This window comes from Rutilus rutilus (genome assembly GCF_951802725.1).
Source record: "Rutilus rutilus genome assembly, chromosome: 20".
NCBI classification, from domain to species: Eukaryota; Metazoa; Chordata; class Actinopteri; order Cypriniformes; family Leuciscidae; genus Rutilus; species Rutilus rutilus.
In genome coordinates, this window is record NC_140225.1 from 32,728,153 (window position 1) to 32,751,261 (window position 23,109).

The following is a 23,109-nucleotide window of genomic DNA, read 5'->3' on the forward strand; positions in this document are numbered from 1 at the left end:
AAAATGCTAAAACATGCCATGTCTCTTCATAGGGGCATATGGGAATACCCGGCAGACCAGGCCCCAAGGTAATGATCTCCACTCATTTATGAAGCACAAATTTAACACCAACTTGTCTCATCAAAAGGGCATTTTGAATCTTGCGAGACACCGCAATGGCTAAACAGGGCTGGGGACAGGGCATGATGTATATCATAAAAAAATCTCCTGCAAATCATTGTCTAGTTGTAAATATACTATATTTCTATATCAGTTCATCAATCTTTATAGAGGGGTCACTTCAGATGTATCAGATCATGCGCCATGTGGCTTAATGAAACCAGATATCCCAGAATCCTTAAAAAAAAAAAAAAAAACTTTGAGGCCTACATTTTCTTGTGTTGTGCTTTTGGCATCTATACATACTGAATCATTACAATGAGCATTTACAGTGAGCAGCAAACCATCTGATGCACAAATGGGCTAAACTGCTGTGATAGACAACCATTTAAACATTTGTGAAATGTATACTAATACAACCTGTCATCAGATTTGTTGAAGCCTTGACAAATTGCTGCAAAATCTTCTTGAGCAGTGGGAACTGACCCATTCACAAAAAAAAAGTGAATGGAGGTAAGCCAGAACACACCCGCCGTCATCTGAAAGCATAGAACCTCAGCATGTTTTCACACTGGAGTCATGTCTGAGCAGCGCAGCTCTTCACTGGTTAGCACTGCAGTTTTTGGCTGCATATACAGTCACTTGGCTCTAAGTGCAGTCACACTACATAATGTGTTAGACTGAAACTATTGACTGCTCTGTTCTCATTCCAGCATCAACCCTCCGCTGATATCTAAACTTCTGAGAAGATCACCACACTTCATTTAAACATGTCACTGCAGACAAGATTTTTCATCCACATATTTGAAAATAATCAAATTTCCACAGGGGCTCTAGCATTAGATGATGAAGCATCATATGGTGTTAATATAGTCTTTTCCTTCTGTGGTCATCTGTTATCTAAACATTATTTCAGCATCACGTGGATATTGCCATAAGTGCTAATGACTCTTAACTAGTGTAAAGACACATTTACCAGAACATATTTTGTGAAATTTGAATGACTGGTCATCAAGGTAAGAGCCTGATGTTGTATTAACATGTTATGTAATGTAATATACATGGTTAGAAATTTTTTGAAAATGGAAAGCATACAAGAGTTAGAAAATGGAAAATATTGGGTTTGTTCCTGCCCCTTTTCATTTTAAAATGAAACGGGGTCTTTGGTCTAGAAGTCAAATGCACACACATCCAGAAAGAATTAAAAAAATAGTTGTTGCTAGCAGAAACATTGTAGCAAACACATGGAACATCGTGTTCGTTGTGTAGAGCGTCTGTAGAGTAGTTGAGAGCCAGAGTACACAACATTAGATCACAGGCTAATGTGTTAAATTCCAGGGCAATTTTCTGATTAGGGAACATTACACCAAATGGTTTTCCTCAGAGTTTTACAGCCTTCTTTTCACACAAACACAAAGTGATGAAAAGCGTCACCACCATTTTGGGGTTTCCTCTCACAACACCTTGACCACTTATTTTGAACTACACATAACATTTGTTGTATCAAATCCAGAATGCAATCGCAAACATTGCTTTTGTATCTTCCAGGGTGACACCGGCATTCAAGGGATCCAGGGAAGCAAAGGGCAGAAGGTAATTATCGACTCAAATGCATTTCATTTAATGTTGACACATTTCCATTATCATATGGTTCTAGTTTCTCACACCACCGCATTGTTTCCACAGGGTGCACAGGGAGTCAAAGGACCTAAAGGCAGGGTAAGCCTGTCAGAGTTGTTCACATTTTAGTTTATCACCGTGGAGCTTTCTTATAAGCATTAGCAGCGATGGGTTTAATCTGTCCACTGTCACAGCAGCAGCAGAAATCCAGGTGGATTGCAAAGAACCAAGTGATGGCCACATGAGCATACTGTTTGATTTCCATTTTGTATTTCTTTCCAGGCGTGCTGTCGAGATATCATTGAGAAATATGTACACAGTGTAAAAGTGCACTTGCTTGTTTATGGGTGTGTTTGTATTTGTTTGTTTTCCAGGCAGGAGACGCCGGTGTGCCAGGGCAACAGGGAAGCAGAGGAAAGCGAGGCCCTGCTGGAGAGTCGGGTAGAAAAGGCCGTGTAGGCTCCAAGGGAGTGATAGGAGATGGCGGTCCAGTGGGGTTTCAGGGCCCTCCAGGCCCACCAGTAAGTCTGAAAATCCAACTCATAACTTTAGTTTTCCTGTTATATGCTATGGTTGGAAATAGTATAAAGAGGAAGAGACTGACCACTTGAACTGGAGAAAGCATAAGGCTCGCTATGCAGGATGTACAAAATGAAGTTTTCAGTTCAAAGAGCCAGTCGCCTTATTGCTAAAGGCATGGCTAGAGACCTGCATCACGATATTTCAGTCCCGCTCCCAAAGGATTCTGTCCCACTTCCACCTGCTCCCGCAAAAAATGTTAACTTCTCCCGCTCCCGCCCGCAACATTCCTGTTTTGTCCCGCTCCTGCCCGCAGAAGCCTGCATAAAAGTATAAATGGATTTTTTTTCAGTACATCCATGAAATTTGCATGAAGTTATGTCGCCTAGCCACAACCTACACATCCCAGCATAAATGTTCCCGATAAATTACTTGTTATTAAAGCATCAACATTCACAAACCACTTTTAATTTGAACAGAAAAGCAAGCATAGGCTGCTGTGTGCATAGTTTGACATGGCAGAATGCGCACAAAGTGCAATCTTCTAATAATCCCTAAAAAGCTGACATCTCAGTTTATTGCAATGTCACTGAACTCCATTATAATCAATAAAGCTGACTGCACAATGAATCTCTCATAATATATACACTTTGTTTGTTATAATCAGAAGATTTGCCAACATGCAGAATTCAGCACTGAACAAAAACCCTGGTATTTTGAGTGGTGCGTGGATTCTAACTTGTTGAATCTGGTTGGCCATTGCGTTCAAGAAATAAACTGATATGTCTGTGATTGGCTAAATTGCTCACTCTTCAAAAACATGTTATACATAGAAACTCTGCTTATGCTTATGACAGTAAATCATTTTTATTTGAGTTATTGTTGCTTTTGTACAATAGATGAATAACAATTTATTTGTTTTTAGATATTTTATTCTTAGATATTTCTATTTTGTGGGAGTCCCGCAGGAGTGCAGGTCTCTAGGCACGGCGTCGTCTTATTGCTCTACAGCGTGTATAGGTTGGATAGATTGGACTCAAATATATATTTTTTATTGGTGATTTGCACTGTACCTCAAGGTGCAATACATTGTGATGTATTACAATATAATCATCGGAACGTGATTGAAACTGCACCAAACTCGTGAGTGACGGAGTGTAATTACATGAGAGTAGTGTAGCTCTCACCACATAGAATTTGCTCTGACAGTACTGAGAAACATCAGACTCTTGAGTTTACACTTATTTAGACAAACTTTTTTTCCCATTATATAACTGAATGATATGATTAGGCACAAGTAAATAAAAATATAAAGAAACATATTGCATACATATGTCGGTCGCCTGTCATATCAGTAAATAGAGAAAAGTTGTTCCGGCTACTTTGCCGGATCTGGTGTGGGAGTGTCAGAGGTTAGTTGTCACAATAACCTGTTGCCTTTGGCTTGCTCAGTTGGGGATATTTAATTTGATTTTATCAATCAATAAATTCCACTAGAAACAAACCTTGTTGTATTATTTTAATTTAATACTGTGAAGCTGCTTTAATACAATCTGTATTGTGAAAAGCGCTATACAAATATACTTGACTTGACTTGACTTGACAATAAGCGAGAAAGGTTGACATTGAGAATCTAGCTAAATCTCCTACCTCCAGGGAATCACCCGTTTTAAACAAACACTGAACAGAGGCAAAAAAAAGAACTAGATGGTAAAGTTCATAGACAAACTTTAAGTTGGCTTGAAAAAGCCTAGCCAGAAAGTTTTAAAAAGTTTTAAAATGTTCTAGCATGGTTTAACATGATTTACCATGTTTCTAGTGGTTTACCACACTGCTAGCATGATTTACCATGGTTTACCATGTGATTTAGCATGTTTTAACATGACCATGGATGGATGGATGGATGGATGGATGGATAGATAGATAGATAGATAGATAGATAACCAAGATTAGTTAGAAAGAAAGATAGATAGACTGGAAAGAAAGAAAGAAAGAAAAAAAGAAAGAAAGAAAGAAAGAAAGAAAGAAAGAAAGAAAGAAAGAAAGAAAGAAAGAAAGATTAGTTAGAAAGAAAGATAGATAGACTGGTAAGAAAGAAAGAAAGAAAGAAAGAAAGAAAGAAAAGTTAGAAAGAAAGAGATTAGTTAGAAAGAAAGAAAGAAAGATTAGTTAGAAAGAAAGATAGATTAGTTAGAAAGAAAGATTAGTTAGAAAGAAAGAAAAGTTAGAAAGAAAGATAGATTAGTTAGAAAGAAAGAAAAATTAGAAAGAAAGAAAAATTAAGATAGAATAGTTAGAAAGAAAGAAATATAGATACATTAGTTAGAAAGAAAGAAAGAAAGAAAGAAAGATAGAAAGAAAAGTTAGAAAGAAATAATAGAAAGAAAGAAAGAAAGAAAGAAAGAAAGAAAGAAAGAAAGAAAGAAAGAAAGAAAGAAAGAAAGAAAGAAAGTTAGAAAGAAAGAAAGATAGATTAGGTAGAAAGAAAGAAAAGTAAGAAAGAAGGAAAGAAAGAATCGTTAGAAAGAAAGATTAGTTAGAAAGAAAGAGATTAGTTAGAGAGAAAGAAAGAAAGATTAGTTAGAAGGAAAGGAAAGATAGATTAGTTAGAAACAAAGAAAAATTTGAAAGAAAGAAAAAAGAAAAAAAGAAAAATTATGATAGAATAGTTAGAAAGAAAGAAAGATAGATAGATTAGTTAGAAAGAAAGAAAGTCAGAAAGAAAGATTAGTTAGAATGAAAAAAAATTGTTAGAAAGAAAGAAAGATTAGTTAGAAAGAAAGATAGATAAATTAGTTAGAAAGAAACAAAGAAAGAAAAGTTAGAAAAAGAAAAGAAAGAAAGAAAGAAATAATAGTTAGAAAGAAAGAAACGTTAGAAAGAAAGATTAGTTTGAAAGAAAGAAAGAAAAGTTAGAAAGAAAGAAAGAAAGATTAGTTAGTTAGAAAGAAAGAAAAGTTAGAAAAAAGAAAGATAGATTAGTTAGAAAGAAAGATTAGTTAGAAAGAAAGCAAGTTAGAAAGAAAGAAAGAAAAGTTAGTTAGAAAGAAAGAAAGATTAGTTAGAAAGAAAGAAAGAATAGTTAGAAAGAAAAGTTAATAAGATAGATAGATTAGTTAGATAAAAATAAAGATTAGTTAGAAAGAAAGAAAGATAGATTAGTTAGAAAGAAAGAAAGAAAGAAAGACAGAAAGAAAAGTTAGAAAGAAAGAAAGAAAAGTTAGAAAGAAAGAAAGATAGATTAGTTAGAAAGAAAGAAAAGTTAGAAAGAAAGAAAGTTAGAAAGAAAAAGATTAGTTAGAAAGAAAGAAAGAATAGTTAGAAAGAAAGAAAAGTTAATAAGATAGTTAGATAGATAGATAGATAGATAGATATAGTTAGAAAGAAAGAAAGAAAGAAAGAACGAAAGAAATATTAGTTATTAGTTAGAAAGAAGATAGATAGCTTAAAGCTTAAATGAGTATCAAGGGCTTCTGGCAGTTAGACATAGTTCAATCAGTCTTGGACATTTGGTGAATAAAAGTCTATGCGATTTTTATGATTTTTAATATAAATTTTTAAGAAAACTGAAAGTCAAATCGGTCTGAAAAGATATAGCACACTAAGTCAGAACAGTCTGAAGGTCTGACCCGAGTTTGGTGGTCGTAGCTAGGAGATACAGTCTAAAATTTGGCTCAGAAGAAGAAGAAGAAGAAGAAGAAGAAGAAAAAGAAGTTTAAATACAATATCAGTAAGTTAGTGAGGCAGAACTCGTAATAAATCAAGAATCAACATTGGCTCGGCTTTTCAAAAATGGCGAGAACTGAGGGATTTTAAATGTTGTAAAAGCGACTCAGAGTTGGATTTAAAGATAGAATAGTTAGAAAGAAAGAAAGATAGACAGATTAGTTAGAAAGAGTGAAAGAAAGAGAAAGAAAAAGAAAAGTTAGAAAGAACGATAGATATAGTTAGAAAGAAAGGTTAGAAAGAAAGATTAGTTAGAAAGAAAGAGAGATTAGTTAGAAAGAAAGAAAGAAAAGTTAGAAATAATGGTTAGAAAGAAAGATTAGTTAGAAAGAAAGATAGATTAGTTAGAAAGAAAGAAAGAAAAGTTAGAAAGAAAGATTAGTTAGAAAGAAAGATAGATAGATTAGTTAGAAAGAAAGATTAGTTAGAAAGAAAGAAAGAAAGAAAAGTTAGAAAGAAAGATAGATAGATTAGTCAGAAAGAAAGAAAGAAGTTAGAAAGAAATAAAGATTAGTTAGAAAGAAAGAAAAGTTAGAAAGAAAGATAGATTAGTTAGATAAAAATAAAGATTAGTTAGAAAGAAAGAAAGATAGATTAGTTAGAAAGAAAGAAAGAAAGAAAGACAGAAAGAAAAGTTAGAAAGAAAGAAAGAAAAGTTAGAAAGAAAGAAAGATAGATTAGTTAGAAAGAAAGAAAAGTTAGAAAGAAAGTTAGAAAGAAAAAGATTAGTTAGAAAGAAAGAAAGAATAGTTAGAAAGAAAGAAAAGTTAATAAGATAGTTAGATAGATAGATAGATAGATAGATATAGTTAGAAAGAAAGAAAGAAAGAAAGAACGAAAGAAATATTAGTTATTAGTTAGAAAGAAGATAGATAGCTTAAAGCTTAAATGAGTATCAAGGGCTTCTGGCAGTTAGACATAGTTCAATCAGTCTTGGACATTTGGTGAATAAAAGTCTATGCGATTTTTATGATTTTTAATATAAATTTTTAAGAAAACTGAAAGTCAAATCGGTCTGAAAAGATATAGCACACTAAGTCAGAACAGTCTGAAGGTCTGACCCGAGTTTGGTGGTCGTAGCTAGGAGATACAGTCTAAAATTTGGCTCAGAAGAAGAAGAAGAAGAAGAAGAAAAAGAAGTTTAAATACAATATCAGTAAGTTAGTGAGGCAGAACTCGTAATAAATCAAGAATCAACATTGGCTCGGCTTTTCAAAAATGGCGAGAACTGAGGGATTTTAAATGTTGTAAAAGCGACTCAGAGTTGGATTTAAAGATAGAATAGTTAGAAAGAAAGAAAGATAGACAGATTAGTTAGAAAGAGTGAAAGAAAGAGAAAGAAAAAGAAAAGTTAGAAAGAACGATAGATATAGTTAGAAAGAAAGGTTAGAAAGAAAGATTAGTTAGAAAGAAAGAGAGATTAGTTAGAAAGAAAGAAAGAAAAGTTAGAAATAATGGTTAGAAAGAAAGATTAGTTAGAAAGAAAGATAGATTAGTTAGAAAGAAAGAAAGAAAAGTTAGAAAGAAAGATTAGTTAGAAAGAAAGATAGATAGATTAGTTAGAAAGAAAGATTAGTTAGAAAGAAAGAAAGAAAGAAAAGTTAGAAAGAAAGATAGATAGATTAGTCAGAAAGAAAGAAAGAAGTTAGAAAGAAATAAAGATTAGTTAGAAAGAAAGAAAAGTTAGAAAGAAAGATAGATTAGTTAGAAAGAAAGAAAGATAGACAGATTAGAAAGAAAGAGAAAGAAAGAAAGAAAAGTTAGAAAGAAAGATAGATAGATATAGTTAGAAAGAAAGAAAGAATGGTTAGAACGAAAGATTAGTTAGAAAGAAAGAGAGATTAGTTAGAAAGAAAGAAAAGTTAGAAAGAATGGTTAGAAAGAAATATTAGTTAGGAAGAAAGATAGATTAGATAGAAAGAAAGAAAGAAAAGTTAGAAAGAAAGATTAGTTAGAAAGAAAGATAGATAGATTAGTTAGAAAGAAAGAAAGAAAGATTAGTTAGAAAGAAAGAAAGAGAAAGAAAGAAAGAAAGAAAGAAAGAAAGAAAGATTAGTTAGAAAGAAAGAGAAAGAAAGAAAGAAAGAAAGAAAGAAAGAAAGAAAGAAAGAAAGAAAGAAAGAAAGAAAGAAAAGTTAGAAAGATAGATAGATTAGTCAGAAAGAAAGAAAGATAAGTTAGAAAGAAAGATAGATTAGATAGAAAGAAAGAAAGATTAGTTAGAAAGAAAGAAAGAAAAGTTAGAAAGAATGGTTAGAAAGAAAAATTAGTTAGAAAGAAAGCTAGATTAGTTAGAAAGAAAGAAAAGTTACAAAGAAAGGTTAGTTAGAAAGAAAGATAGATTAGTTAGAAAGAAAAAGAAAGAAAGAAAGAAAGAAAGAAAGAAAAGTTAGAAAGATAGATAGATTAGTCAGAAAGAAAGAAAGAAGTTAGAAAGAAAGAAAGATTAGTTAAAAAGAAAGAAAAGTTAGAAAGAAAGATAGATTAGATAGAAAGAAAGAAAGATTAGTTAGAAAGAAAGAAAGAAAAGTTAGAAAGAATGGTTAGAAAGAAAGATTAGTTAGAAAGAAAGCTAGATTAGTTAGAAAGAAAGAAAAGTTACAAAGAAAGATTAGTTAGAAAGAAAGATAGATAGATTAGTTAGAAAGAAAGAAAGAAAAGTTAGAAAGAAAGATAGATAGATTAGTCAGAAAGAAAGAAAGATAAGTTAGTCAGAAAGAAAGAAAGAAGTTAGAAAGAAAGAAAGATTAGTTAGAAAGAAAGAAAAGTTAGAAAGAAAGATAGATTAGTTAGAAAGAAAGAAAGATAGACAGATTAGAAAGAAAGAGAAAGAAAGAAAGAAAAGTTAGAAAGAAAGATAGATAGATATAGTTAGAAAGAAAGAAAGAATGGTTAGAACGAAAGATTAGTTAGAAAGAAAGAGAGATTAGTTAGAAAGAAAGAAAAGTTAGAAAGAATGGTTAGAAAGAAATATTAGTTAGAAAGAAAGATAGATTAGATAGAAAGAAAGAAAGAAAAGTTAGAAAGAAAGATTAGTTAGAAAGAAAGATAGATAGATTAGTTAGAAAGAAAGAAAGAAAGATTAGTTAGAAAGAAAGAGAAAGAAAGAAAGAAAGAAAGAAAGAAAGAAAGAAAGAAAGAAAGAAAGAAAGAAAGAAATGTTAGAAAGATAGATAGATTAGTCAGAAAGAAAGAAAGATAAGTTAGAAAGAAAGAAAGATTAGATAGAAAGAAAGAAAAGTTAGAAAGAAAGATAGATTAGATAGAAAGAAAGAAAGATTAGTTAGAAAGAAAGAAAGAAAAGTTAGAAAGAATGGTTAGAAAGAAAGATTAGTTAGAAAGAAAGCTAGATTAGTTAGAAAGAAAGAAAAGTTACAAAGAAAGATTAGTTAGAAAGAAAGATAGATAGATTAGTTAGAAAGAAAGAAAGAAAAGTTAGAAAGAAAGATAGATAGATTAGTCAAAGAAAGAAAGATAAGTTAGTAAGAAAGAAAGATTAGTTAGAAAGAAAGAAAAAAAGTTAGAAAGAAAGATAGATTAGTTAGAAAGAGAAAGATTAGTTAGAAAGAAAGAAAGATTAGTTAGAAAGAAAGAAAGAAAAGTTAGAAAGAATGGTTAGAAAGAAAGATTAGTTAGAAAGAAAGAATAGTTAGTTAGAAAGAAAGAAAGAAAGAAAGAAAGAAAGAAAGAAAGAAAGAAAGAAAGAAAGAAAGAAAGAAAGAAATATTAGTTATTAGTTAGAAAGAAGATAGATAGCTTAAAGTTTAAATGAGTATCAAGGGCTTCTGGCAGTTAGACATAGTTCAATCAGTCTTGGACATTTGGTGAATAAAAGTCTATGGGATTTTTATGATTTTTAATATTAATTCTTAAGAAAACTGAAAGTCAAATCAGTCTGAAAAGATATAGCACACTAAGTCAGAACAGTCTGAAGGTCTGACCCGAGTTTGGTGGTCATAGCTTCAACGGTCTAGGAGGAGATAGAGTCTAAAATTTGGCTCAGAAGAAGAAGTTGTTTAAATACAATATCAGTAAGTTAGCTTTTCCAAGCCAACTTAATGAGGCAGAACTCGTAATAAAACAAGAATCAACATTGGCTCGGCTTTTCAAAAATGGCGAGAACTGAGGGATTTGATATGTTGTAAAAGCGACTCGGAGTTGGATTTTTTAATACTCAGCTGGTAAGTTATTTTATTTAACAGATAAATTGCCATATGCAGCTCTCTAAGGCTGCGTTCACACTTGGCATTAACATGCGACCTGTATCTGGATGTTATCCACATACACATTGAAAAGTGTGACAAGTGTAAACGCGCTTCTGATGGGAATGTTATCCGATCAGAGTCCAGGTTCGGAGGTAGTCGAGGACTCACTGTGATCGGATCTCAGTGTAATGTAAACACAATCCAGCCATCGTGTCTGCATTCACAGGTAGACGTCACACAAACCCCCCCACTGTCATTATTCCCCCTTCTCTCTCCAGGAATTGCTGCACATAGCTGTGTGGTTATGTGATACAGTCGAGTGCGAAGGACATCGCAAATATACTGAAATGTTTACCTTCACACCCAAAAGTTGCAGAACCATTCATTTTCTGTAAAGAACGCCCATTTTTCCCACCACATTTGGCAATGTTCTCGGACCCATACGTTTCTCTGTACCGTTTCCATTACAGCATCTATCCACATTATTAGTACTTGCAGCCTCTTCATCCTCCTCATTTTGCGAGATTTGTAAAATGTCCCCCGACTGAAAACTGTTTTTAAAAGAAAATCCACCACTTCAGGTCGACTTTTTTTCTTTCTTTTTTTCGCGGGAAAGCGAGATCCGATCTGTTATCCAGATACAGAAGCCACTTGATGAGGGCAGGTGTAAACGCATTGTGTCCTGATTGGCTTATGATCCGATCTGCTTGATCGGATCACGGTGATCGCATGTTAATGCCAAGTGTAAACGCAGCCTAACAGAGTTCATTGTAAAGCATTGTCTATTGTAAAGGCTCATTTCATTATGGTTGTTGTAGCGCTGTGTTGGAATTTATTTTTCCAGGAAGTACTGTGTTCTACAGTAACGTCTTCAGCTTGTCAGCTTGATATACTTTCCATCTAACTGGTTATATCTCTTAAGCCTAGTATTGAATGTTTTATGAGCAGTAGGATAATCTCTGGCCAAAATATTATGATGTACTGACATATGGTTGTAGTGGCACTTTCCCCATTTAAGCAGATAAAGTAAAAGCTGTGCTCCTAAACCTATTACCTAGATAGACAATAGCTACCTGGACATGTTGCCAAAATGGCTGCCACCTGCCTGAGGGACTTTATGGACTTTTTGTTATGGTCCATACGCTACCGAGGGTCCATAAGTAACCGAAGGTCTATAAGAAAGGTGAAATTCAAACTTTCTTCCTTAAGCTTAAATTAATGTCTGTTTAGGGCCTTGTTAAGTGTTTTCGTTTGCATTTCATCTGCCGACTAACAAGCTTCACCTTTAGACAAAGCCTTCAAAACTTCTGGGAGATTCAGTCCTTGTGGCACTTGGCGTAACATGCATGAAATATGTGGTAACCATTTTGGTGTCAAGATCGCTAGTAAACGCTTTCTCATTAGTGCAGCTTTCTCTGCAGCTTGGGGCAAGGTTTTCATTTAGTGTGGCTGTAAATCCATAATGAGGCTGGTGAAATATTGTTGGCCGTATTTATTTCTCCTTCATTACGCAGCCACACATTTTCAGACTACTACGGGCGAGAGGTGCTCTGATCTGAGCTCCATGTTTCAGTGGTAATGATCTCTCTCGTAGGGCCCCACTCTCCCTGCTCAACATGTTATTGAGGTCTGCAAGCAGGTGGTGCTGGAGCAGATGTCCACATTTGCCAACTCTGTGAAAAGAACTTGTGCAGCCGTGTGCCCGCTCTATGGAGATGTGCCAATGGGCGCCCCAGGTCCCCCAGGATCGAAAGGACCACCTGGACCTCCAGTAAGTTTCCCACCTCTGAGATAAATTACCGCACTACAACTCTGGAACAGTCTAAATTTTGCTTGGCCTTGGAAACAAAAGCATTTAGATGTTGTTTTAGATATCACAGTTAGCACATGTTAAACCTGTTTTTGTCATAGTAAAGTAAGGAAGAACATGCTCCATGCATCAACTTTCTTCCAGGCCAAGTTTGATATGTACATAGTGTGAAGGCCTCTGGAGAGCATGCAGCAGTGTTTGGCAGTATAGGTTGGAATTAAAACATTCAGAATGTCCAAGTCCCCGTGAAGACAAATAGGAAGTCACAGACTCTACTGTGTTGAATGGTTTTTGGAAAGAATCCCACCTTCACTGGAGTGGAAAGCCTTTCCATATTTCTCAAGCAGATCTTTTTTTCAGACTTCTCGAACATTTTCACTCAAGGGGCCCAAAGGCCGATAAAAGTTCACTGAGCCTCAAATTCAAACATGTAAAGGGTTGTAAAATTGAGAGTTGTGAAAAACTGCACACAACGTAAACTTCAGGATCACCATAGCAAAGAGTCTACAGACACTTTGATTCTTCTAGACGGAAAGTTCACCACCATCATTTACTCACCCTCATGTTGTTCCAAACCTGTACCAAACCTCATGTTTTGCAGAATGTCTAAGCTACTACTTTACAAACAACAAAAGTACACTTTTGCCAGTGGCTGTTAATCAACAAAAAGTCTCCTGAAGCCATCAAATAGCATTGTGTAAAGAACAGACCTCAATTTGATATAGCTCAGAGCTGGTAATTGGTAAGTTGCTGGTTTGATTCCCACAGCTACCATGATTGTACCCTTGATCAAGGCTGTTCCAAGGGGTTTGCAACTGCAACTGCAATAAGAATACTGTCGCTTTGGACAAAATCTGTCTGCTAACTGACTAATTACTAACAAATAACTAAATTTTCAACTATTTCTGGAAAAACCATTATAATAGGGTGATCCTGGCATTGATGGTCTTAAAGGAGAAATCGGGCAGCAGGGATTCTACGGAGAACCCGGTGACCTGGGAAGACAGGGCTCAACAGGTACAGTAAACCATCTTCACACTGTAGTGCATATTGCACAAATAGTAGCTTATTGGACATGCACCAATACAAGGGTGGTCCTCCATGTTGGAGCCTTCACGTTAATCATATGCGGTTGTCTTAACGTCAGATAGCGTAAAAAGTTACAAATAAAGAATGTGCCTAGATATAGAGAAACAATAATGCTTGAAGGGTATCTGTCAGTATTGCTCTTGGCTGTGTTCATGCATGATGTACTAGCATAACAAATACTTCTCAGCTGGAAAAGCTGCCCAAGTAAGCAGACCATATGACGGATTCACCTTCACAAGGAACTGTTGTCTTTTGGAATGGGATGTGTCATGAAATAAATACATAAATAATGTCAGTCTGCACGCATCAGCAGAGGGAAAGTAATAGCTTTATTAAACATGAGCAGATGTGTGACTCCTTTGCCAAACAGCATTAATGAGGCAAATGAGTATACAGGTGCAATAGTTCAAACAAAGTGTTTAAAGAAAAAATTACCTATATTACCTTGTTTTGACAGTATAAAATAATATAAAAGTTAAAAATGTCAAGAAAATTGACAAATGACTTGCTTGCAGGTAAGGGTTATGGATCTATGTTAGGGAAGCTACTTTGAAACTGTTGCTTCTCAGTGTGTAGGTCCTGCACATTCTTTGGTTTTCCAGGATCATCTGTATATTTGAACCCTTTCCAACAGTGACTGTATGATTTTTGAGATCCATCTTTTAAACAATTGAGGGACTTATGCACAACTATTACAAAAGCTGCAAACATTTATTGATGCCCGTGAAGACGACATGATAAATTCAGAGTCGGGGGTGTAAACTTTTGAACAAGATGATCTGTAAAAAGAAGCTAAATGTTTCCCAGAAGACAACTTTATTTTTTAATAATGTTTTTAATAGTAATAATACAAAATAATAATAACAAAATGGTTAATTTGCCCTATGGCCTGAGACGCTGGGATAGGCTTCAGCGTCCCCACATAGGACATAGGAAATTGCTTTGGAAAATGTATAGATGGTTCACAACTAAAGCTATGAAAAGCAGCTAAATCACTGCTTCTGTGCAGGGGCAATGAATTGTAACTATAGCACTAGTTGTTCAGATTTTACTGAATCAGCATGTTCTGTTCAACAGTACCTCTTGCATTGCATGTCATTTCAAAAGCTTGGTAGACATTTTGCAGTTATAAATGACAAGCCATTATTTTGCATTGTTATTTAGTCTGGCAGTGACGTCATGTATCAGTTTCCAGCCAAAAATGAAGAGTATTTACAAGTCATTTTATATATTTATTCAGTAATGACCTCAGCACACACATGGTTGTTAATCAGTATAAAGAACATCTATTTGAGGTGCTCCTGATGGATTTAGATGGTTGTTCATTTTAATAACATATGTTTGCCACAGGTGACAGGGGAGAACCAGGAGACAAGGGAGCCAAAGGCTATGGCCTTCCCGGCCACATTGGGGAGCAGGGACCAAAGGGTAACATAATAATGACCAAAGAATTAACCTCTCTCGTAATAGAAGTATCAGATGAGATCAAATGAATCTCACTTCCATGACGACGATGCAGACGATTTTTATTTATTTATTTTACTTTTTTTTCTTTGATATAACAAGGTAAGCGTGGGCGACCTGGCCAGGCATTTGATGGGCAACCAGGTCGGATGGGAGAGAGAGGCCATGTTGGCCAGTTTGGTTTGAGGGGCCACCCTGGACTACGTGGAGTTCCTGGAGTCTGTCTGACGTCTGGGTGTGCCTTACTCAATGCTACTTCTAATGGATCGCCACAAGTACCTCTGCAGGCACCTCAACGGGCACCTCAACGATCACCTCAAAGGGCAACTTCAAGGTTCAGAGGACGCCAATGAATGCACGCTTGAAGGAAACATAGTGACATTTGGATCTCGGTGTGTGTTTAGTAGTATGGCGGAAGGATTAGGTACTGAAATTGTGAGGTGAAGGGCAATTAATGTAAATATAAAACTGAAATCCATTCAAAGACTAAAACACTGATCTAAAACTTTAAAATGCAAAGCTATCACAAACTGCAAGACATTAAACCTGTTGAACAACTTTTATTATGAATGCAAATTAAGGTAATTTAAAGATACAGATAAAGTTTGCATATATTAACCAATGTATATGTAGTTTCAAAGTGATCTGCACATTTCTCAATTTTATTTTCAATGAATGCTGTTTATAATAAAAAATGAAACAATATCTAAGACCTCCTCTCTCTCTCTCTCTCTCTCTCTCTCTCTCTCGATCGAATTGCAACATGTTATGTGCATTTTTTTTAAGTTATGGGGGATTCAGAACTAAATTTCAGAGAAATCGTAATGCTCAATATGGTGGATTTTTGGTTAATCTAGAACATGCACCTTAGCTGGACGTGTATTACTGTTGTCAATTTTTTGTCTTGATTTTACATACTTTAATGTTTAAAGGGGCCAATAAATAATTAAGAAATTCAATGTTTTATCTTTTGACATCATACTATAACAACTATAATTCTGTAACAAATTTTTTGTTTATACCGAGCTGAAAAAATTACTCGTTTTGCACTTCCTCCAGTTTGTTAGGTAATAGAGATGAATACATCTGCCTGCACAGAGAAAGGCTAGTGGCTGTTTATTTTCAATTATGTAAAGTAGAGTATTATTAGTTTGATGGGTTCATTTCACAGTGGTTTCTTTGGTAATTCGATACAGGCTTTACAAACAGACTTTTACGGATGGAACCAACAGTAATGTGACAACATGTACGGTTTAATTCTGTTGCCTAAAATGTAAATTAACTAAAATTTTAGTTAGATCACATTATAAGTGCATCTCAGAAAACATTATATAATTTAAAAAAACAATTTATGACATGGCATGATTTAAATTTATGGCAATTTAAACATGCAAGCATCCACTTAGAATAAAGCCAGGCAAGGTTTTTTTTTTTTTTTTTTTAAGTCTGAGCGTCTGTGTTTTCTCTCACTCCAAGATCACTCTAATACCATTCCATCACGTGCAAAACACATGTTAACAGGCTAATGTTAGTGTTTCAATAAAGCATAAGACTTTTCTCCAAGTACTGTTTATGTATATTTTCAATCAGTATATCTTGTGCCCAGACTTTTGTGATATAAAAAAATATATATTTAAAGGATGTTACAGTGAACTTGGCATCATATTTGCTATGACGTGAACACAGAGTGGCTTTTCTCTTGTGAGCAAGGAGTGTGAATCTGAAAACACGGACTGGAGCTGGAGCTGGAGCCGAGCGATTACAGGAACCTTTGAGTGCTGTCACTCCATGCCTGGATCAAAGCCCTATTAACTCGGCATTCAGTATATGCTTTATTTGACTTAATTGTCTTTCCATTCTCAAGTATAGGACCTCTGAAATGATAATTAAATATTTGCATAGTATAAAACAAAAACTTGGAACCTGATTGATTCTCCAATCGGACATCCCTAATTCCGATTCTAAACGAGAGGACAGGACACATTACTTAATTCCTTTAATACTGCTGAGAACACAAAACATTGTAGCAAGTGTCAACACTGCAGCACTACTACATCTATAATTGAAGAACAACTGAGAAGCTATGTGACTTCGCTATTTGTACCTTACTGCTCATCAAAAAGGGTTACAATGAATGAAGATTTTGCAAAAGAACAATCGAATAAGATGTAAAACTACAGAACGTCTTAGGTTACGCATGTAACCATGGTTCCCTGAGAGGGGGAACAAGACGCTGCATCCCCTAGAGGCCGCTATGGGGAATGCCTTCAGCATGAGTCTAAACACAACATTGAACTTGAAACACAATGAACCCATCCCTAAAAGTGCACACCAGCATTGTGATCAATTCCCTGTGGCCAGAGCCCAAGCTATAAAAGACCCCTTACAGGCAAGATCAAGAGCTTGGTATTTCTACGAACACCTTTGAGGGAATAATGTCATTATCAAGAACGGAGGCCTCAACAGGATGACTCTAAAAGAGAGGAGGCCTAACTACGTTCTCTATTCAGGTAGGCAATAAGAGGCCTAGTAACGTTCTAACCAAAAGGCAGTAGCCAAAATAAAAAGCTAAAAAAGAGCTAGCTACTTCTAACTGGCCCTGACATACTACCCTATGCCTCAACATGAAGACTCTCTAATTCGAGATGAGACCTAACTACGTTCCATGCTCAGGACAGCTTACAAGGAGGCTCGTAGAGAGCCTAAACACTTAGCCTATGGTTGAGCTCATGGGATGGAGGCCTCAGCACTACGTCCTATGCCTGTCAAGGAGGCTACATCATTGAGCCAGCAGCTTGAACAATATCAGACAATACTCAAACTAGTACAAACAAACAGTCCCCTGAAGACAAGAAAGAGGATGACGTATTCCACAGGTGCACTTTAATACTCACAGTCGACCCAGTAGTGACGTCATAGGCCTGCCAAAGTGAAGTTCATTGTTTAGACTCATGTTTCAGACACCAGTCATGCCGAAAGGCATTCCCCATAGCGCCCTCTAGGGGATGCAGCACAAGTTCCCTTTCGAATGGGAACTACATTTGCTTTACAAGCAAATCGGTTAATTCCAATTGCCGATTTTTTTTCTTTGTTTAAGCAAATGTATTTGTTTTATTTGCTCTATAACAGCAAAACTTGACTTTGAAATCACAGGAAACCACTGCATTTTAAAATCACAATCCAAACAAAGATGCAGCATGAGCAGTTGTCACTCTCTGACAGTAGGTGGCACTTACAGAACAGCAGCGATTTCGTTTCCTTTGTTACCTCTGTACAAAAAGCAGTGCTTCACTCATAAACACTACTTTACACGGAAGTAAGAGGAAAGAAAATGCCATCTAAACGTTTTTGAAGACAGACAGAGATACATTGAAATAAACCTCCACACCCAATTGCACACAAATGACATTTTTGGAAATGATTGCAATGCAGTTTGTGTGCAAGTCCGGAATAGAGATCAGCCAAAATAAACAAAAACTGGTTGCTGACCCTGCGTTTGAAGCAAAAAAATGTCTGGATCCGATTTATGGCCAGTCGACCAGTGCATCTCTATGTAAAACTTTCCGGCTTCTTTGTTGCACAGGTATCATGACGCAGTGTTATCTATGCATAAATTCATTCCATATTTACGGGGCACATTAAGAAAACTGTCTTTTCACAGTAATATGAAGCCATGGCTCTCCAAGATTCCATATAATGACCTTTGACTGCTGTGAAAGTAACAGTTTGTGTAACCAAGCGTGCAGCACAAGTCCTGAAAAGTGAAGCCAAAGCATCTCGATCACCCCCAGCTGGTTGGTCCTAGTATAGGTCATAAACCCCGCCCTCTCCATGTAGTCTAATGGGACGCGAGACAAACTAAATCAAATTACACTTCAAATAATTTTTTTCCGAAGATGTTTTCTGTCATTTTAGATAGTTTTTATCATGCTGATGTAAGTTTAAGTGTTAGTTTTTTTAAATAAGTTTTGTCTTAGTTATTTGATGCTATAAAAACAAGAGTGTGATGTCATGATTGACAGCTGTGATTGACAGCTTCTCTGAGCGAAGTGTCACTGAGGCACCAACAAACTTTTGGGGGGATTTTGGGAGGAGATTGGAGCTTCAACTTTCATTTCTACATTTCAATAACTGTTTATTTCACACCGACATAATGATTTGTTCTGCAGTAAACTGTACCAACCGTTTCTGTGGGAGTGTGGGTATGGCCTTGATACCGCGGCTCCATGTCACGCTCACTACTGCGCAGAATCAGGTTCCAAATCAGAGCAAGATGTCAGCGCCATATTGGGACACTGGCGGGCTTCACTTTTCTACAATGGATTAACACAGCGTTATTCTGCCTGGCACTAAAATTTGTAATGAAATAACTGTGAAGCAATAATACACTGGAAATGACTAGAATGACAAACATTTTCCTAGAACAAAGCTGGCTTTTCGCTTTGTGCAACAGTCATTTCTCAGACTATGTGACGGAGTCTAGGGTTGTCTTCTAGTCGTGTTCCGTTACGAGACTGTACACACTCATATGGCTAGACGGTGTTCCCTCTCAAAACATTTCCCCAATTGCTTCCATGGAAACTCTTATTTCCTCTGTCCCTCTGTCTCTCTGTCAGCATAATGACTTAATATTGCTATACACACCACACTAATCTCCCAGGCGCACCGCAGAAGTGATCACATTAATTGCCGTTTATTGCATGGAATTATAAACCATTACAGTGCTACCGACGAACCCTGCCAAAACAAAGAGGGCTCATTTATTTAGCCAAAGTTCAAAGTAGTTCGACTAAAACTAGGCTAATACATAAAAACCGCGGACTGTATTGTGTCTTTGCTTTAGTGGTATGAAATGTCTTTATCATACTATTAAGCAGAAATGACCTTAGATTATAACACATTTTTAATTGGTGCACGCTATTTTTATAAAGCCACAGCATGAAGGTCTATTTTACTTGGTAGACTGCACATTTTTTATTCCATACAATAAAAACATTTTTTTCAGAAAATATTTTTTATTATGAATGATGTAGTATAATTTTGAAACATTCCTAGTGTGCTTCTCAGTGTTTTCCGCAGTTTCCTCATTTGATAATAGTTGGCTTGAGCATTCCAAACTGCATAACCACACTGCAATTCATCATTCTTGCAATGACACCTCACTGCTGTTTTTTTCCCACTCAGGGAACAAACATGGCCCTGGCTTCATGGTCGTGCCTTTGTTGCCATTTTCCAAACCCAACAGAATATGAAGTATTAGGAGCCCAGCTGTACCTTTCAATTACAAGAAGCCCTGTGGGAGGATACCCATTACTTACAGCAGGATTCTCCCAGTCTTCCATTTGTTAACGCATCAATTATGGCCACAGGATTCCCAGATGTAGAATTTGTCAAGATTGGAGCTGTTCTGGCAGGTGATTATCAGCAGGTGGGCTTAGTCTGCAGTGTTTCCCAAAAAAATGTCTTAAGTTATATACCTAGTCAAAGTCCAGATCAAATTTTCTTCACTTGAGTTTGATTACTTGGAGGGTGTTGATAAAGGAGACGTGTTTAATTTGCTTCCTGCAAAGCTTAGGTGGGTTTGAAGAACATGCTGACAGTGACAAGAATGAATCCAAGAGGATGTGGGCGTATATTTCTTAGAAATTCAGATGTTGGAAACTCTGTATCTCTATGGGAGGGAGAAGAATAGAACTTGTTCATTGTTAAAACGAATTACCAACCAAATTTAAAAGGAATTGTTCACACAACAATAGTCATTATTCACTTTCTTCCTTCTGTGCAAAAAATAAATAAAATAATATTAAGAACGTTGACGCATGCACAGACTACTTTTTCCTTACAATCACAGCTCATAGTGATGACTGCTGTTAAACTGTAAAAATGACAAAAACACCCATAAAATGTAGTTCAGCTATGTTTGAGGAACCGAACCGAACTGTCATGAATCACCCATACAGAAAAAAAAAATTTTAAATATATTTTAAAGTGGATTATATGCCACTTATATTTTTGACAAATACATTGAAATATATTTGCATTGTTGTTCACTTATATTTATCATTTTGAAATATATTCTGAAATATAACAAAAATATATGATGTTAAGTGTGAAATATATTTACGTTTATAACATGTAATGTAAAATATATGACAAAATATATGGTCATAAAATGTTTAGCTTGCTAAAGAAGGGTCGAAAATGTATTTTGATCATAGTAATTCCTCTACCTTTTCCCCTATACACAACAGTAGGCTACCATATTTCACTACTGTATTATGACACACAGCTATAATAAATACTGTACTTACATTTAAATGACTGCAATGTAAAATGACAGATATTTGCTTTCCTAGGACTATTAGGCCATATTAGGTGGCACGTACCTAACACTAAGTGCAATTATTAGATTTATTGTTGTGTTTTATTGACATCTTTCCTGAAGTCATTTAAATATTGAAAATATGCACAATATTTATGATGCAAGTATAACAGTGACTCTCCAACAGTGAAGTACACTTCTTAAACAATAGATAGAACTCAGTGTCTAACACTGCATACACACACTATTAAATAACTGTATTCAAATTTCCACAGGCCACCAAGGGACAACTGTAGTCAGGTCCAAATCTTCAAGATTGTGTAACCCTGTAGGCATTTTTGAGGAAAAGTTGTTATACCACATTTTTAGAAAGTTCAATGTCTCCTGAATAAGGATCCACCGTATAACATTGAAATAAGGGTCCCATTTTCTTGTAATTGTTATTGAAACAATAGGTGCATTATTCACAGCCGAAACACTACAGGTGGATAGGGTAAAAATTTTAAGTTATAGATATCACCATAAAACCTTTCCAGTTTTTCACTTACATAGAGACAGACATTTTTTGTATTACAAGTTTTCTGAAATGTCATGTTTACATATGCAAATGAGGCATACCAGCATATATATATATATATATATATATATATATATATATATATATATAATTCGAGGGGCAGGCATACCAGTACGCGGTTCTCCCTTTCGGGCTAGCCCTGTCTCCTCGCGTCTTCACGAAGGTTGTCGAGGCAGCCCTTGTTCCTCTCGACGACAGGCTGATCCTAGCTCACTCTCGAGACAAGGTTTGCGAACACAGGGACCTAGTGCTCCGGCACCTAGCTTGTCTGGGCCTTCGGGTCAACTGGGAGAAGAGCAAACCTCCTCAGATGGAGTCAGAAGCATCTGAGGTCGCTTCGAGCCATTTATATCCCGGGAGACCTGAACCGTGCAGCCGATCTGTCTTGGTTTCGGCCTCTCTCGGGAGAATGGAGACTCCATCCCCAGTCGGTTCAGCTGATTTGGGATCAGTTCGGGGACGCACAGGTAGATCTGTTTGCCTCCCACGACTCGTCCCACTGCGACCTGTTTTATTCTCTGACCGAGGGCACGCTCGGCACGGATGCACTGGCGCACAGCTGGCCGCGGGGCCTCTGCAAGTATGCGTTTCCCCCAGTGAGCAGACTTTGCGCAAGATCAGGGAGGACGAGGAGCAGGTAATTTTGGTTGCCCCGTATTGGCACAACCGCACCTGGTTCCAAGAACTAGTACTCCTCGCGACAGCACCTCCCTGGCCAATTCCTCTGAGAAAGAACCTGCTTTCTCAGGGACGGGGCACCCTATGTCACCCTCGTCCTGATCTTTGAAATCTCCATGTGTGGTTCCTGGACGGGACGAGGCCGGTTTGAGTACCCTACCACCAGCGGTGGTGGCTACCATCACTTCCGCTAGAGCATCGTCCACGAGACATGCCTATGCGTTGAAGTGGAACCTCTTCGTCAACTGGTGTTCTTCTAAACTTCAAGAACCCACAAAAGGCCCGATCAGTGTCGTGCTTTCCTTCCTGCAAGAAGGGTTGGAGCGAAGGCTGTCTCCCTCCACCCTGAAAGTGTATGGTGCCGCCATTGCCACACATCATGATGCAGTTGATGGTAAGTCCATTGGAAAGCACGACCTGATCATCAGTTTCCTGAGAGGAGCGAGGAGACTGAATCCTCCTCGCCCTCCTCTCGTTCCCTCTTGGGACCTCTCAGTGGTTTTAACTGCTCTGCAGAGTGCTCCCTTTGAGCCTCTGCAATCAGTGGAGCTTAAGTTCCTGTCAATGAAGACAGTGCTCCTGGTTGCATTGGTCTCCATCAAGAGGGTAGGGGACCTGCAGGCATTTTCGGTTGACGAAGCGTGCCTGGAATTTGGACCGGCTAACTCTTACGTGATCCTGAGACCCCGGCCTGGATATGTGCCCAAGGTTCCCACCACACCCTTTCGAGACCAGGTGGTGAACCTGCAAGCGCTGCCCTCGGAGGAGGCAGACCCAGCCTTGGCACTGCTCTGTCCAGTACGCACCCTCCATGCTTACGTAGACAGAACGCAGTGTTTCAGGACTTCAGACCAGCTCTTTGTCTGTCATGGTGGGAAGCTGAAGGGAAAGGCTCTCTCCAAGCAAAGGTTGTCTCACTGGATAGTGGACGCCATTGCTTTGGCTTACCAGCAGCAAGGTCGACCATGCCCCCTTGGTGTGACGGCCCACTCCACCCGGA

General features: G+C 36.8%; 1 protein-coding gene across 1 annotated transcript in view; it reads left to right on the forward strand.

Annotated features, from left to right (window-relative positions):
* The window catches only part of LOC311279395 (uncharacterized protein), a 30,888-nt gene extending 14,866 nt beyond the window's left edge, over positions 1–16,022 (forward strand). The window contains exons 20-27 of the mRNA XM_084390850.1: positions 33–68; positions 1,648–1,692; positions 1,786–1,818; positions 2,094–2,240; positions 11,764–11,940; positions 12,906–12,996; positions 14,419–14,496; positions 14,635–16,022. Coding sequence (XP_084246976.1) covers positions 33–68; positions 1,648–1,692; positions 1,786–1,818; positions 2,094–2,240; positions 11,764–11,940; positions 12,906–12,996; positions 14,419–14,496; positions 14,635–14,885 — 858 coding nt within the window. The 3' untranslated portion in view covers positions 14,886–16,022. The remainder of the gene's footprint in view (positions 1–32; positions 69–1,647; positions 1,693–1,785; positions 1,819–2,093; positions 2,241–11,763; positions 11,941–12,905; positions 12,997–14,418; positions 14,497–14,634) is intronic.
* Positions 16,023–23,109: the final 7,087 nt, after the last annotated feature.